Source organism: Sminthopsis crassicaudata, chromosome 4 (genome assembly GCF_048593235.1).
Source record: "Sminthopsis crassicaudata isolate SCR6 chromosome 4, ASM4859323v1, whole genome shotgun sequence".
NCBI classification, from domain to species: Eukaryota; Metazoa; Chordata; class Mammalia; order Dasyuromorphia; family Dasyuridae; genus Sminthopsis; species Sminthopsis crassicaudata.
Window position 1 is genome coordinate 228,507,735 of NC_133620.1, and position 17,504 is coordinate 228,525,238.

The following is a 17,504-nucleotide window of genomic DNA, read 5'->3' on the forward strand; positions in this document are numbered from 1 at the left end:
TCTTTTTTTTTTCTTTTCTTTTTTTTTTTTTTTAAATGATTCCTATCAGTACATAACAAATTGATCATTTGTTATGGTCTTGTGTTAGTTGATATTATGGGTTTTTAAAAAAATTAAATTTTACTATGAACCAGTAACAAATTAAATATTTTATTGTTAGATTTTCGTGTATCTTTTCTCCAATGAGCCATATAGATTATCAAGAGAACATACATCCAGAATTCACAAGAAAAAATTGAGAACATGACATGAAAAATATAGCAGACATTATATAATTGTAGTACCTAGTCTTGGCCCTGAAGAAAAAAATGAGGAAATGCACCTTCTTCCTTTTCTCAGAGTTTTTATGGCAGCAGAATGTCTCATATATTATCAGATTTGGAGGTTTATATTGGATTTATTTAACAATTTTTTCTTTGTTACCACGGAGTAACTCACTGGGAGGTGAGATATATATATTTGAAATTTGAAAATGATTATTATGTGGAAAAAAATGAGTAATAACTCAGTTTAAAAAGAAAGAAAAAAGATGATACAACATTTAAATTAATATTTTTCAATTAGTAATACAGGATTTTTTTGCACCTCAAGCAGGTGCTATGCTTTTGCATAGCAAAAAAGTTTGCAAAGCTGCAGGGCACCAAAGATAAAAGGGAGTAAAAGTTTCTAGGACTGAAGGGGTCTTACCTCCCCCCTCACATCCCCATCCTCCAAGAATCTCTTCCATCTCTTCCCTCAGAAGGAAAGTGGCTGAGAACTAAATCTGGCAGCATCCAGGGGCTTTCCTTTTCCAACTTGGTACTCCCTAGCTCATGGAGCAGTCCAGGGCATCCTTTCTGTTCCTTCTCCCCAGACAGTGAGACTTAAATCCATCCTCCTGGTGTACACTTCCCTCCCTCTCTTTTCACACACAGTCTGCACTCACCCCCTATCCTGCCCTGTTCTCTTACAGTGAAAGGAACATGACCTCTCTTTCCATCTCTCCAAATCTCAGAAACAATCAAACTAACTGGGTGAATTCTTCATACCCACCTCTTTTTTTAATTATAGCTTTTTATTTTTCAAAATACATGCAAAGATAGCTTTCAACATTCACCCTTGCAAAACCTCAAGACCTGTATTGACCAGTAGGTGAATGGGAGAAAATCACTAAATATTCCAAGAGCTCTGAACCTATTTTCCCATCTCATCCAGCATCCATCAGAATACTAGGTTCTATCCGGCTTGGGGATTTTACCAATGTGTCACTTTAGCTCCCTTCTCCCAACAAAAACACAGGAATCCACCTCCAGAAACTCTGCTTCCATCCACCCTGAAACTAGTACTTTTCATTAGTGGGTGAATGATAAATAAACATTTGTTTTTCACTACATGCTAATGCTAAGAATACAAGCAAGCTAAATAAGTCCTGATCTCAAGGAACACCATTGCAATAGGGAAAGGTAACATATAAAGTAAAAATAGAGAGGTTGGAGTTTGCTATGGCAGGGAAATGATATGGAGACCTAATTATGGGTAAGATAAGGGGATAGATCACTGTATATAAGGCACAGACCAAAGGGGATACGGATGACTAGAGTATCTTGATCTGACCCCAGACCATTGTTCATTTCTCAACCACTATCTGTCAAGAAACTAGAATCAAGCAGGAGTATTTTGTCATTTCTGCTGCCAGCTTGCCGTCTTATCCCTCCTTCTACCTCTAATTCTTGTTCTCAAATTAATTCTACCATCACTACTAGAAAAGATACTGCAAAAATCTACAATCCACAGTATCTGGCACTAAATAAACAACTAATGTTTAATCATTTGTCCAATGAGCATAGCTTAGTCTTGGGGTGAAGGCAGAGTTTCTGGAAGGAGATTCCTGTTTCTAGTGGGGAGAAGGGACTGCAGTGCCATCTTCTATTACAAATTTGTTACTATTGAAGAGGTCAAAAGGAGATAGTCCAAGACACAAATGATTAACAAAGAAATCCCTGTCTCAAATGATGAGGTCAAAGGAGATAATCTGAGACACAAATGATTAATAGAATTTTGCATCCTTAAGAGAACCTGTCTTATACAAACTTCAAAGGATTTACAACCTCCTGAGGAAATTTTTGATATACAAACTTCTTTATATCTGAAGGAAGCAGAAAAGTCCTTTGCAAATACAAACTCTGTTTTATGATCCTGTTTGGGTATAAAATGAACCTCCAAAATCCTATTCTTTGCAAATAGGCTTTCTACCTGGAAACCTTTTGCCCACCAAGTCTTCCTCCCTTTCCTAGCAATTTGGCTTTTCTCCGTGGAGTCCAATTGCCCCGCTGCGTGTCCCTTTTCTAATCAATAAAGATTTTGTTTTAACACAGCATTGAGTAAGTGAATTCATTCACTAATGAATCCAGCCTTGATACTTTGGAGGGAAGAGAGAGAAATAATCTGACAGCCAGGAAGGAATCACTGACCCATCTCTGCCTAGAGTCTCTTCACTATGAAGATGAAATGGTGTTCCTTGTATTTTAGCCCCCTAATAAATTAAGAGATCCTTGACAGTGAGAACTTCACTTATATATTTCTATCCCTATTGCCTGATGTCAATATATCCTGCACAAAGTAATTCAGTCAGATTTTGATTGATCGGTGGACACCATTTTGGGAAAAATCTATCAAAACTTCTCAAACTGTGAGTTGCAACCCTATAAGGGATCACATAACCAAATGTGGGGCTTCCTTAATTATGATTTATTATCACTACATGTTTGGTTTATATACCTATTTTATCTATCTCTATACCAGGGAGTGTGTAAAAATTTCTTTGGCAAAAAGGTCATGAGTGGGAAAAGTTTAAGAAAACGTGCTCTACACAAGTCCTACAGAGCTCTTGGATATGAACTTGCGGAGGGGGAGAAAAGGGGAATCTTCAGAGGAATTCTGTTTTCTCTCTGGGACAAAGGACTTTATACCAACACCAGACATCAAAAACACACAATTTTAAGATGGGATAGTCTGGCCAGAGCTTTTTATTTGGCTGCTCTTATTAGATACAACTTAGTGGGGACCAAACCCTCAGGAAAACTTTTTTCCTTGTTTTGTTTTTCCTGAAGCTGGGGTTAAGTGACTGAGATCAGAATTGAACTCAGGTCCTTCTTACTTCAGGGCTGGTGCTCTGTCCATCTAGCTGCCCCTCAGGGAGACTCTAATCTCCATACCTTGTTGGGATGCAGAATCACAGACTTATTGCTGGGAGGATCTCAGAGGCCATCTAGTCAGACCATCTGCCTTCATTTTATAGGCTTTGTCTACCAGCCTAATGTCCAACTGGTATAAGTCTGAGGATGCAGGACCGAATATGGGTCCTCTCCTAAGTTAGTTTCCCTTCACTCCACCCCGTCATCCAGCAGATATTCCCAAAGAGTGAAAATCCAGAAGAAGGTACCCATGAGTACTTTGGAGGTCATATTACCACTGGAGACAGCCCACAGAGACATCCCCCCCAGTGCAGATACACACCTAGTGGGAAGCGGCAGTAAACAGAGTTCACCAGAAGATATCAGCATTTCTCTGCAGTACTGAAGGTAGGTGATTTCCCTCTCCATGCCTCAATCCTAACCACAGGGGTTTCTGGCATGGGCCTCTACATACTTGCTTCCTGAGCACTCATCCTATATAAGTATGACCCACATTTGGTTCTTGGTCACATGCATTTTTTTTTCACAGTAACTTTTTATTTTCAAAATACATGCAAAACATGATGGCTGTGGAAATATGTATAGAAGAATTGCACATGATGACATATATTGAATTTCTTGCCATCTGGGGGAGAGGATGGGAAGAAGAGGAAGTTTGGACCACAAGGTTATACAAGGGTGAATGTTGAAGATTATTCATGCATATGTTTTGAAAATAAAAAGCCTTAATAAAAATTTAAATTAAAAAAATACATGCAAAGATAGTTTTCAACATTCATTCTTGCAAAACCTTGTATTCCAATTTTTTCCTTCCTTCCCCCCATCTCCTCCCCTAGACAGCAAAGTAATCCAATATCTGAAACATGTGCAATTTTTCTATGCATATTTGCACATTTATCAGATCAAAAAAAGGGGAAAATGAGAAAAATAACAAAAAGCAAACAAACAACAAAGATGAAAACATTTTGCTGTGATCCACATTTTGTCCCTCTCCCTGGGTGCAAATGGCTCTCTCCATCACAAGTCTATTAGAAATGGCCCAAATCATCCATCTATTGTCGAAAAGAGTCACATCCGTCACAGTTGGTCATAAATAATCTTGTTATTGTGTACAATGATCTCCTGGTCCTGCTCATTTCGCTCAGCATCAGTTCATGTAAGTCTCTCCAGGCCTTTCTGAAATTATCATGTTGGTCATTTCTTACAGAACAATAATATTTCATAATATTCATATACCATAATTTATTCAGCCATTTTCCTACTGATGGACATCTATTCATTTTCCAGTTTCTGGCCACTACCAAAAGAGCTGCCACAAACATTCTTGCACATACAGACCCCTTTCCCCTCCTCAGTATTTCTTTGGGATATAAGCCCAGTAGTACCACTGCTGGATCAAAGGGTATGCACATTTTGATAACTTTTTGGGCATAGTTCCAAATTGCTCTCCAGAATGGCCAGATTCTTTCACAACTCCACCAACAATGTATCAGTGTCCCAGTTTTCCCACATCCAACATTCAGCATTATCTTTTCCTTCATTTTAGCCAATCTGACAGGTGTGTAGTGGTACCTCAGAGTTGTCTTAATTTGATTTCTCTGAACAATAGCCATATTGTGTTTTCTACATGTGTTCCCTTCACTGGTGGGATACAACTTGTGGGAAAGAAAGTCCATGTGTGTAAGGTATGATTCAAAGTCTGCAAAATTTTGAGGCTGGTCACCTAATAAAGGAAGGAAACTGAAATAAATTAAAAACAAAAGCACTTCTGAGGGAGTCTATCTAAAGGGTTTCCCCTTTCCATTAATTGGCATAGTAAATCAAAAGAATGTTAAAACTGAGAAAAACTGGAGGATGAAAAAAAGAGCAAGGTAACAAAGCTGAATGGGGGCAAGTTTGGGAACTGTGTTCAATGAGACCAAGGGGCAATTCCCAGCAAAAAGTATAAGCTATTCCCACCCGCCTGATAGGGATTCCACACTAACAACAGATTTAACAGGAATAGCATGATGGAAACTCTATTATTGTGGTATCGGAGGTGTTTGCTTTTCTGTCCATGAATAAGTCCTGGACAAACATGCTTCTCCCACAAGCTTCCTTAGCCGAGGTTTCTTTTTCACAGTTGATATATTAGTGGAAGAATTTAAGGTTTAAGAAATGGTTTATTACTACCCTCCTTACCGTAGAAATTTTATTTAAGTGCTTTTACTTTGAAAAAATTACATTCTCCTCTAGCTAATAAAAAAGTAGACATGAGTGGGGTACTTGGCCGAGTGGATCCAGACACGAAGAATCTTGAACCTGAGAGGTAGTCATCTTAGAGTGAGGTAGAGAACACCATTTGGAGGTGGGGCCTTCCACAGAGGCTGCTGCTTTCCTCCTTAGGGTTTACTGGCTAGATTTCCTTCTTGAAGACCTGGCCTTAAACCAAAACCAATCTGATTCTAATTGGCCATCAATAGGTCTAGGCCAAGCCCTATTTGATCATTGTTTAGGTCCTGGTTGATTTAAATTTAATGTAAACAGCCATCTTTTCTGCTTTGGGCAGCAACCCTGAGGGTCTTCTCTCCCTCCCCCCCCCTCACCAGATTCATTCATTCATTTAGATTTTTTTTTTTTTTGGAACTAGGTACCTAGCGTTAATCATTGATTGAGCATTGTCTCTGTCAAATTGAGATCTTAGTTTAAAAAGGTCCAGGTCTCCCACTGCATCCAGCACCATCTGCAGTCGTCCAGATCTATATCTGGCCCCTGGACCCAGGTGACTCTGGAAGGGAAAGTGAGGCAGGGTTTCTTGTCCAGTCCTCCCTCCCTTAAATCCAACTCACTTGTATGTCATGGCTGACTGGAGGGTAAGATCGACAGTTCATCAGTTATAGTTGTCTTGAGTGGATGCTGACCCCCCCCCTTGTGTTTTAGACTGAGAGTGGTTTGTCTTGGCCCCTTATGTGAGGGTCTGTTTCCCAAAAGCCACATGAAAAGGACAAAGATGTTGTTCTAGGGTAGGAAAAAATGCTCAAAGAGGATTAGTTGAAGTAACTGAAAAAAAGATTTTGAGAAAATATTGTAGTTGTTTTCAATTATGAAAAGGGCAACAGGATTACTATTATTCATTCTCCTTGACCCCAGAGGACAAAAGGAGGAAGCTGCCCAGAAACAGATTTAAGTTTAACAAAAGCAGAAAACTTTCTAACAACTAATGCAATCCCAAAGTGGAATGGACTGCTTTGGGAGGTAGTGAGTTCCTCCTCATTGGAGGAGCTGGATGACCACTTGCTGGAAATATGGTAAACCTCATTCTTGTTCAGGATTAGGCTGGCCTGAAGTCCTGTTCAACTCTGAAATTTTGCTACAGGAGAAAACATTTTATTTTGGGGGCTTGTGAATTCTAAACTGAAAGTTAGAGCTCACTTTCAGACCAAGATGTGGAAAACCCAGCAAAGATGTGGAAATAAACAAAAGGAGTAGAATTTGAATCAATGCAACATTTATTACACAGATACTACTAAATATACTTGTACTGGGGATACAAAGATAAAAAATGATAGTCCCTGTTCTCAGGGATGTTACATTTTAGAGGAAGTGGGGAGTGGAAGCAAGATATAACACATACACTAATACATTACAAAAGGGAGGAGGAGAAAGAAGAAATCCAGACAACTTGTACTAGGAAAATTGACAAGTACTTTTTGCTTTACTAATAATATATCTCAAGTAGGCAAATAGTAGATATTATTGCCCATTCAACAGACAAGAAAACAAGTACATTTAGTTGAACATTTGTGAGTAATAAGTACACTTTTGATATTTTAAGAACACTATATGAAAAAATTCACCTACTACATGACATATTTTCACTTACAGAAAAAAAATCTGAAAAATGATTCTTTGAAAATGTAATAAAAAGTGAATAGCTTTTTGTATAAAGACATGACACTTAAAACAAGCATTCCCCGCCTTCTCTCCCTCCCCCCATCTTCCTAAATGGTCAGAAGATTTTAGGATTTAGAGCTAGATGAGCTATATCAACTCACAAGTTCTTAACCAAGAGTCTGCAAATTTGTTTTCAAAATATAATCTGATAATTATTTCAATATAGTTGGTTTTCTTTATAGTTTCATATATTCTATTTTATTCAATAAAAAAATTTATTCTAAGGCGGCTTTACCAGAGTAGTCCATAACACAAAGAAGGTTAAGAACTCCTAGGATAGCCGGACATAATTTTCTAGATGAAGAAACTGAATACCAGGGAAGTTAAAGGGCTTTGTCTAAGGGAACACAATATTAAGGAGCAAACCAAAGATCCAAAATTATATCTTCTGACTCCAAATTTAATGTTCTTTCCCCGACACCATTCCGGCATGATGCTGGGCTACTCATTCACAGTAGCCATTTAATATGGATTTACTGATGCTAGCATATGATACATGCTTGCAAAAGGGCTGGCCAAAGACACAATTCCAGCTTATGGCCATGCTAACAGGGTAGGAAGCTTACTGTTGGGCCTTAGGACTTAACTCACAACAATGGACTGCTGGTTAGCACCATGTTCTAAACTGAGATAATCAGTTAGTTGGGAATAAAATTCTGCCAGATCATGCCCACATCCCATATTTTCTATTATTTTTTAAAGTTCTGTTCCTTTTGTTTGCCACTACAATCTCAAGTTAGTTAGGACATTAGTTTAGCCTTCCGTTCTTCTTCATAATACCATAATGGTTTAGTTTCTGTTTGTCCTTATCCCCTTCTCCAGGCTGAGAGCTAATTTTGCATCTCCCTTAATAGGCAGCGTATTTCAGCAAGAATACCCAATGTTTACATAGATGAGATGGGGTGAATTTCCTCTTGCTTTCAGGTACTTTTGTGGGGTCTAGAATGAACCAGAAAGCGCCTGCAACCATTTAGGAACCCCAGATCTTCTTTACCTGCATAAAAGTTCCCTACCTTGCAGTTGGTCAGAGTACAACAGATTTCCTGTGATGGTCATGGTTTCCTAGAGCTGTTAACAATCCCAAACTAAGTATTTACAATGGTCCTGGTGACCTAGGGTCTCCATGGGTGCTCAATGGCATTCACACTAATCCACAAATACATATTTCTACATATCTACATTGTACTTAGCATGAACTGTGTTTGGTGGTACATCACAAAGGGAACATAAAACTGGGCTACAGAGGGTGCCTAATGATCCAGGTACTCAGTAAGCAAAGCATCCTAGTGCTAAAAATGCATGAGGGGGCAAAAAGTCACTAATCCTTCAAATGAGGCACCCTGTTTTTAAGAGGAAGCATTGCCTAATGGTTAGAGGGCTGGCCTTGAAGTCTGGAAGAGCAGTGTTCGATTCTGCCTCTCCAATATATTAGCTTTGTGATCCTGGGCAAGTTCCATAACCTCTCAAGATTAAATGTTAGCGTTGGTGCTGATTTGTATCAGAGGAGGAACTTTTCACATTGAGAGTTTCCTAATGAAAATAACAGGTTGATATTGCACACCTCCTTTACTACCCCCAAAAAAGGATTAAAACCAAACAAAAAACTCACTTCTAGACTGCAGCAGCTAACATATAAACAGCATTCCATTTAAACTCAAGTTTTTATTCTTAGTGGAATAACTTGCAAAATTACAACTGCTGCTCTGTGAACATATTTCTTTCTAGTGGACGGAATGCTTGCTTTCAATGCCAAATAGAATCTGAAAAATATGTTCACTCTGATGCTTTCTGAGGAATTCCAAGAACTTGCCCAGATCTATGTGGTAATCATGCCTGAAACCATGACCATTGAGGCTCTCAAACTGCAATTCTTGAAAGACCTTAAAGATCCGCAGCTCATCCCCGTTCCCCTCCACCTGCACAGTTTCCGCATGCTTGCAGGAAATGTGCCTCCAGTTGGGATAGCGGATAGTGTGCCAGAACTCCTCACACTGCTCTTTTTTGCCCTCCACACAAATTATACCTGGCTTCCCTGTCATAAAAAACCCAGTGAGACTTTGACGTTTTGCACTGTCCAGAATCCTCTTCCGCAGTTCCGGCCGGCATATCTGGTGGCTGTAGATCCACATGCGGTGGAACATGGTCTTCACCACCTTGCGCTTCACCACAGGCTCGGAGAAGAGCTTGCTCTTCCGGAAATAGGGGGCGCTGTTGTCCCTTATCCACTGGACGGCGGCACACACGCACAGCTCTCCCGCGTCAAAGGTGGTGATGTAGGCGGTGAGATCTTTATTGAGCTGCAGCTGCTGCTGCCGGTCCAGGGAGTACGAGCGCCCAAAGAGCTGCAGCTTGGCGTTGGGGTAGTTGTGAGGAAAGGCGACCTGCAACTCCACGTCCCCCTGGGGAGGGAAACCAGAGAACATGTAAAGCATCACAGCAGAGTGCCGGCCCCGAGAAACGCTTCCCTTTCCCCAAGTTTCAATATGTGGCAAGTGCCTGCGTCCCCCTGCGGGCCATCCCGGCCCTATCACAGCACATTTAAGTAAGGGTCATGCCGGAGAGCAGGGCCAGACTGGGGCTCCAGCCCTGCCTGGGGCACTCAGAACAGGGGTAAAAGGCACTCTGCTAGACCGATCACAAAGAAGCAGTCCCTGTTCTCAATTCAAATGTCAAAGCCCCTGTTTGGAAGACACACAAAACCCCATCAGAAGTTTCTGCTGATAAAAATCTTTCTTCTTAATACCCATGGTGGAGAGGGACTCCTATGTTCTCGGAAGCCAGTGCCCCGGGCAGTGTGAGATGGTCCTGCCCGGCTGGCAAGGTAAAGGACTACAGCCTATCTATTATCCCAGGACCAGACCTGGAGAAGTTCAACACCAAGATGGCTGCAGAGTCAAGAATTGTATGTTATTTTATTATTTTTGGTGCCAGCAACTTTTAAAAGTCCTCCAACAAGAAAGATTTGCACTACCCACCTTTACAAAATGGTGTGAGAAAAGTGCTCTGCCAACTTTAAAATATATAAAAAATGTCAACTATTACTACAACCGAGGTGTTTCAGTGCCCACTGCAAGAGGAACCACCCCTATGAATGGATGTAGGGCTCTTGAATGTATGTGCCCGAGGACTCTAGAGATGAAGGGCACCTTATCGGCTCATTGACAACAAAGCCTAGGCACTCTAACTCCAGGATATATAAAATAGTGCATCCTGAAGCTTTAATTTAATTAGAACAAATATTCTGTTCTAAAAATTTAGGTTTTCTAAGTCTTGCCCTCTCTTATCAAAGCTTTTAAAGATATTTTTACCTTTTTTCCTCTGGGTGGGAAAAATTTTCTTTTTTCTTAATTCTACACTTTACTGTGGGTTATAGGGGGAAGTTAAAAGGTAGTAGTGAGTTGTGTTGGAGAAGGCTGAGATGCTTTGAGATCCAGCTCCAAAAGAAACCACCATCAGAGGGCAGGCAGTCATTAAGTGAGATATAAGGATATTCTAGAACTAGAGGGTAAAATAGAAATGGAAAAATTTAGCAATCACCTCCTGAGAGAAATTCCAAAATGAAAACTTCCAGGAATATTTTGGCCAAATTCCTGAGCAACCAGGTCAGGGAAAAAATATTATAAATTGCTTGAAAGAAGCAATTCAAATACTGTAGAACCGCAATCAGGATCATATGAGATTTAAAGGCGAAAAAGGCTTAGAAAATGGTTTTCCAGAAGGCAAAGGCAGCAAAACCCAGCAAAAAACTGAGTATAATCCTTCCAGGAGGGAAATGATTATTTAATGAAAAAGAAGAAAAGAATTCCTGATGGAAAGACCAGACCTGAATAGAAAATGTGACATCCAAACACAAAGCTCAAGAGGAACATAAAAATTTTTGTTCAATATGAAAAAGAAATCATGAGGCATCCAATAAGGTCAGACTATTTGCATTCCTATATGGTAAGATGATACACATCACTCCTAATAACTATCATTATTAGGGCAGTTAGGAGGAGTCTGTATAAACGGAGGGCATGGATGTGAGTCAATTATTTTGGGTTGATCTCAAAAAAAAAAAAAAAAACTCAGATGGGTAAGAAAAAAAAAGAAAGGAAGAAGAAAAATGAAAATTAAATCACTTAAAAGAATCACATGCAAGGAAGAACTTTTACAGTGGAGGGGGAAGTGGGGATGGTTGGGCAATGCTTGAATCTTACTGTCATTTGAATTGGTTCAAAGAGGGTGTGTGTGTGTGTGTGTGTGTGTGTGTGTGTGTGTGTGTGTGTGTGTGTGTGTGTGTGTGTGTGTGTGTGTAGGAGGGAAAAGCAATAAGAGAAATGAGGAAGGAAGTTTTAAGAGGCAGAAGATTAAGGGAAGCAGTGATCAGAAGCAAAATAGGCTTTTGAGGAAGGACAGTATTAAAAAAAGGAAGAGAGAAGAATAAATAGTAGGAAATAGGATGGAGAGAAATAGCAATCATAACTGTGAATGTGAATGGGATGAACTCACCCACAAAACGGAAGCAGATAGCAGAATGGATTAGAAACCTGAATCCAACAATATGTTGTATACAAGAGATACACTTGAAACAGAGACACACACAGAGTTAAAACAAGGGGCTGGAGAAGAATCTATTATGCTTTAGCTGAAATAAAATAGAACAGTGGTAGCAATCATAATCTCAAACAAAGCAAAAGCAAAAAGATCTAATTAAAAAAGACAGGAAGGGAAACTTCATTTTGCTAAAAAAGTGTCACAGACAAGTAATATAAAAAATTCTGGCACAAGTTTTTTAACTTAATGGCTCATTTCTCTAATATATGAGGAATTTGGTTAAATTTATAAAAATAAGAGCCATTAGGAATCCCAACTGATAGTCAAAGGCTATGAATAGTTAACTATCAGTGTGCAGTCATATAAAAAAATTGCTCCAAATCAGTGTTACAGCAAATTAAACCAACTCTGAGATATCATTTTATACCAATCAGATTGGCCAATGTGACAAAAAAGAAAATGACAAAAAGCTAGAGGCTATGTGGAAAAATTGGTACCCCAATGCATTTTGGAGAACAATTTGGAACTATGTGCAAAAATCTTTCTGTTTATCATATTTTTTGACATAGCAATACTACTAGATCTATATCCCCCAGAGATCAAATATATAAATATTTAGAGTAGCCCTTTATGTGATGTCAAAGATATGGAAATTGTAGGGATGGTCATCAATTGGGGAACAACTGAACAAAACTTGGTATATGATTATGATGGAGTACTATTATGCTATAAGAAATGATGAGAGTAGTGTTTTTTTAATGATTTTTTATTATGAGAGAGAACTGTGAACTCTATGAGTAAATTAAAGCATAATTTTCTTACTTTCTTATTTTTTCTTGCTTTTTTTTTGCAACATGGCTAATATAAAAATACCTTTTGGATGGTTTTATATGTATAATTGATATCACATTTTCTAGCCTCTCAATAGGTGGGGGAGAGGCATAATAGGAAAGAATTCAGAACTAATTTTTAAAAAATATTATTAACAAATATGTAATAAAAATTTTAAAACAAAGGAACAAAAAAATCTAAGGAACCAGGATTAGGTGAAGGGAAGGGGAGGAAGAGGGAATTTAAAAATTCTTTTAAAAAGGACTTTTAAAAAGTCTCAAGTAAAATGGATATAATACTTTGTTTACAACAGAAGAGGGAAACTTGAAACTGTTAAGAAGGAAAGTAGTTGAATGGGGGGAAAACTTTGATAAGAATTTGGTATCCAAAATATAATTTTAAAAATATATAATACACAAACTCATATATAAATATAAATTTGTATACACATATATAATTAATTGACTTTTCTGAATAGATAAATTGCAAAAAGATATGAACAATCCTCAAAGAAACTGTATTCACAATCAATTTTTTTAAATGCACCAAATCACCAAACAAGTGAAATAAGTCAAAACAAACCTAAGACTTTATCCAACATCCTATAAACTGGTAAAAATAATAAAAAATTTTGGAGGGGCTGTGGAAAACAAGGCACACTAATACATTTCTCATGAAGCTCTGAAATGGTAGAACCATTTTGGAATTATGCAAATAAAATGACTAAACCATCACTTTGAGCCTGAGATTCCATTCCTGAGCTTTTTTTTTTTTTTTTACCTTAAGGAAATCAGCAATATGGAAAAAAAAAAAAAGTCTTCAATTACTCTCAAATATGTATAGGAGCACTTTTTGTGATAAGAAAGAATTGAAAATAAAGATGCTTATCAATTGGGGAATGGCTAAATAAATTGTGGTACATGAATGTAACGGCACATTATTGTGCTGTGAGACATGATGTGTATAAACAAATACAGAAAAGCTTGGAAAGATCTGTACAAATTGATAAAGAGCCAAGGAAAAGTCAATGTACCAAAATTATAAAGACTAAACAGGACTTAAGTGAAGAGCTATGAGATGATGTCCCTAATCTACCTCTATTTTTTGAATGAATCTGTCAGTTGAACTGTTTTTTTTTTTCCCTTTTGAAAAAATACCGCTGATGGAGGGAAAAGGATTTATGGGAAATTATGGTCATGTAGAAACAACCACCACCAAAAAAATCAACAAAAAATTTACTTTAACTAAGTAATTTGGAAATCCTTTTTAAAAAACTAATTTTAAAATATTCTGTTTTCATTGAAGCACTAATAAAAATCTTACTTTGTGTAATGTCATTGGCTATAACATAGGCTTTTTAAAAACTCAGAAGAGTTTCTGGATTAGTGAGAGTCGTGAAAACCATTAGCAATATGTAACTATTCGTTGCAGGTTTTGAATTATTAAGAAATAACAGAATGTTGGGCAATTCAGGAGACTCACCTCAAAGTCTGTATAGACCATAACTACAAACCCAATTCTGGGAGGCAAGGGTCCATTCGGATTTTTCAAGTAGAACCTCACTCGCCTTACGGAATTAGCATCCTCCAGACAGACTTCTCCTTTGTTCGGAAACATTGAAAACAACATTTCCAGCTCTAGCAGCTGAAGCTCTAGACATTCATTGACTGAAGCCACTACCGACATCTTCAAAAATGCCTGGAAATCCAATTGCCTGAAAAGGGAAAAAACAAAAAACAAAAAAAACAAAACGGCGCGACCGCATTTAATTTTGCAGTTGCTGAACACCCAGTGTATGGGCGCTAAGCACCCAGTGTATGGGCATTGAGCACCCAACGCGTGGGCACCAAGCCCAAGGGGCGGCTGCCAGGTGGGTCTGCATTAAGAGAGAAAATCGCTGGGCTGCCAGTCAAACCAGTTTGGCCTCCCGAGACCCGATTAGACCCGACAGTTACCCCATCGAGCGTTACCCAAATGGGCTGCCTGCTTCTCACAGATGCCCGTGCTGTCTTCCCCCCCCCCCCCTACCACCCGTGTCCCCGCCACCAGTTTCTACCCGACCCACTGCCTCTCACCGCCCTACGGACTACACGGACTGCGGGCTACCCGCGCTGCGGGTCTGTCTCTGCCACCGAAATGATCCGCCGCACCGTTGCTGCCGCCGCCTCTGCTGCTGCTGCCGCCTCCGCCGCTGCCGCTGCTCTCTCTGCCACCACCGCCTCCGCTGCCGCAGCCTCCCTAGCTGTCGCCCACCCGCTCCGCCCCCAGCTTCACTCTTGGGGGCTAGGGGGTGTGGCCACATTGCACAGATCTCACATCACACTACGGATTTTTCTCCCAAATAGAAAATAAGGCAGAGGGTCCCTCCCCCAACTGCTCAAGGGGGTGGGGGGCACTTACAGAGGTCTCACCCTTTAAACTTAGACCACCAGTTCTGAGTTTTATACCAAGTATTCAAGAAACATTAATAAAGCAATTTACCCCACTACAGATGGGGTGGATATAGTTGCAAGAACACTAAATCTTCAGACAGAAAGCAGAATCTAATAAGAAAAACTGAGTCCTCTCACAGTCTGGTATCTCAACATACTTTCTGAAAAACAATTTCTTGGTCGGTAAAATGGGGATGATAATGTGGATGATCACTAGACCACTAATGAATGAAGCATTTATCAAGCTCTGGTTTTTGGCTACAACAGTTCTTGCACCTAAAAAATGGGGGAAAGGGGATAAAAAACGTGCCAGGTGCTTGCTGGATGAACTTCAGTAGTTTCTCTTTTGTATTACTGGCCAACTTAATTAGCTCTAAGCAGTTTTGGCACAGCCCCTCAATTCAGAAAGTCACTGGTTTAACAGCAATCTGTAAATGTCGGCGAGTTTGAGAGAAAGGTGGAGGGAGGACACTGGAATAGGACACATTAGTCTACTGCCCAGTCTTTTCCACCTCTTCTCTTCCCTTTGAATCAGCCAAGATGACGCCATTGAATCCTTCTTTCTATCACCATTTTCTAACTTCATGTTGAAAAGTAAGGCGCTCTGGGTAAAAATATGCTTAGTTGCCATGGTTACTTCCTATCCTGAGTCTCCATGGCAACTAACATTTACTAAACAGGCAAAATAGAAGGAACTACATTCATCATTTACTTGTTTTTGCATATCCAGAGCATCTTTGTTTGATGGATTATAGGTAAATAGACAACTGATAGGGATGCTTTATTAGTACATTTATCTTGAACAGACATTGAGGAAAGGCAATGATCTGGACCAGAACTGAACAGGAAAAGAAGAAACAGACTAGATTGTCTTTGAGAAATTTTATGATCCCAAGACTTCCCTAAAACAAAAGTTCATCTTAAAAACAAACAAAAAAACCAAAAAATTTTCCTATGATTTAAGGACTATTAGATTCTAGAGTTGAAGGTCTTTCAAAGGGCATTGCAGAAAAATATAGTGGTTACTAGTAGGCTACACACTGTCCCCAGCCAAGAATTAAATCCACAAGCATTAACCAAGTTAAGTAAGTTCTTAGGTAAGAACAGTTACTAGTTCTGAAGTAACAAAGACAAAAAGAGAAGCAAACCTTGTTTGTATTCTCTGTAGAGATATACAGCACATATACATTGAGATCTATATACAGCATAGCTACAGGGCATTTAGAGAGTGGAGCACTAGTATTTTGGGGGAACAGGTAAGGCTTCATGTAAAAGATGATCCTTGAGCTGTGTGGAAGGAAATGAGATCTTCTCTAAGAAACAGACAGTCTGGCTAGGAGCATTGGAAAGGTCCAAGGTATGAAGGGGACTGAAAAAGACAGATGGGGACCAGACTGAGAAAGAACAGCTCTATTTTATCTTAAAAGCCAAAAGTCTTTTTTACTCAGGGTAGGACGGGAGCTTTGTAAAGGGGAATACTTAGGCTGGGCAAGGAGATATTGGGAGCCACTTCAACAATCTTCTGAAGAGGGGCTCATGAAGATCCCTGACTGAGATGTTGTTTGCTAGACATGCTGTAGAGGTAGAAATGGCGTCTATGCAGGTAACAAGGGAACATCAAGGTTCTGGAATGAACCTGGTAGATTGGAAGGGCGATGGTGGGCAAGTTCCACAAAGGAGAACTACCTATCGAATAGGAGGGATATGATTCCTCCGGCAGAAATTCCTTCTCCCATATACTTCCTTTGCAACTTCTAGTTGGGACCAGATTGAGAAAGAACAGCTCTGTTTTATCTTAAAAGTAAAAAAGGTATCACCAGAGTTTACTCAGGGTCAAATAGGCAGCTTGAATTACCTAGAAATGTGACTTATCAGGGGTCACCTAGCGGTTTGAGGGCTTCTTCGCATAGAAGCTAGGAATGCACGTCAGGTGTCTCCAGAAATAAATGGTCAGGAAAGGAGGGCGGGCCAAGTTTGGACGGCCATATCCTTCCCCACTTCCGGTGGGCACCCCGAAGTGGACATGCCGCCAGGGGCAGAAGTCACATGGACAGCATTTGGCACCCTGGCAAGGAGGACCGTTATAAGGAGTGGCCTAGGGATGCGAGATGGCCCGCCAATCAATCAAACAATCAGTACGAATTGAGTGCTGCAAAGGCAAAAAACAAAATGAGAAAAGGGCAGGCGCTTAATAAGTGCTGAATGGTTTGACTGACTGGATTGGGGCTCAGTATCCCAGGATTCTCGCCTGACACACACAGCAGGCGCTTACTGAATGCCTGCTTCTTGGGCCGTACCTCAGACCTACCTGGCAGGGTGGTACAGATGGTGAGGAAACACTGAAAAAACGTTAAAGTGCCACGGGAGACGCCCTTTGCGATGGCAAAGGGAAATGAGATGCTTCAGGCAATATCTACGAGACGGAGGGCGGAGACTAAGTAGCTGGACTCCAGCTACAGTCCAGGGAAAAATATATTTAAAAAGCCTTGAGGAAAAAAATCTTCGATCAACCGCCTTCGAGAAAAAGCGCAGAGGAAAAAAAGCGGGGCTGCGCCAAGACTTGTTTCGCGCACGCGCAGAAGCCCTCTGCCTCTCCCAG

At 39.8% G+C, this 17,504-nt stretch overlaps 1 protein-coding gene across 4 annotated transcripts; it reads right to left on the reverse strand.

The window, feature by feature from the left end:
* Window positions 1–6,643: 6,643 nt before the first annotated feature.
* Window positions 6,644–17,453, reverse strand: RWDD2A (RWD domain containing 2A). Of its 4 annotated transcripts, none has more exons than XM_074310431.1 (3): window positions 17,214–17,453; window positions 13,956–14,187; window positions 6,644–9,505 (listed from the first exon to the last, which is right to left on the reverse strand). In XM_074310431.1, the coding sequence occupies exons 2-3, from the start codon at window positions 14,157–14,159 to the stop codon at window positions 8,828–8,830; spliced, it is 882 nt and encodes a 293-aa protein (XP_074166532.1). In that variant the 5' UTR covers window positions 14,160–14,187; window positions 17,214–17,453; the 3' UTR covers window positions 6,644–8,827. The 4 variants fall into 4 exon arrangements, with proteins under 4 accessions (XP_074166532.1, XP_074166529.1, XP_074166531.1 ...); XM_074310428.1 differs by lacking the exon at window positions 17,214–17,453 and adding an exon at window positions 14,624–14,790; XM_074310430.1 differs by lacking the exon at window positions 17,214–17,453 and adding an exon at window positions 14,561–14,702.
* Window positions 17,454–17,504: the final 51 nt, after the last annotated feature.

Excerpts from the sequence above, each read along its gene's own strand:
- RWDD2A (XM_074310428.1), bottom strand. The coding sequence starts at position 14,775 with ATGTGGCCACACCCCCTAGCCCCCAAGAGTGAAGCTGGGGGCGGAGCG. Across the intron at positions 14,188-14,623 it reads CAGAGGCGGCGGCAGCAACG|GCAATTGGATTTCCAGGCAT; the intron begins GTGCGGCGGATC and ends TTCCCTTTTCAG. Across the intron at positions 9,506-13,955 it reads TGGTCTATACAGACTTTGAG|GGGGACGTGGAGTTGCAGGT; the intron begins GTGAGTCTCCTG and ends TTCCCTCCCCAG.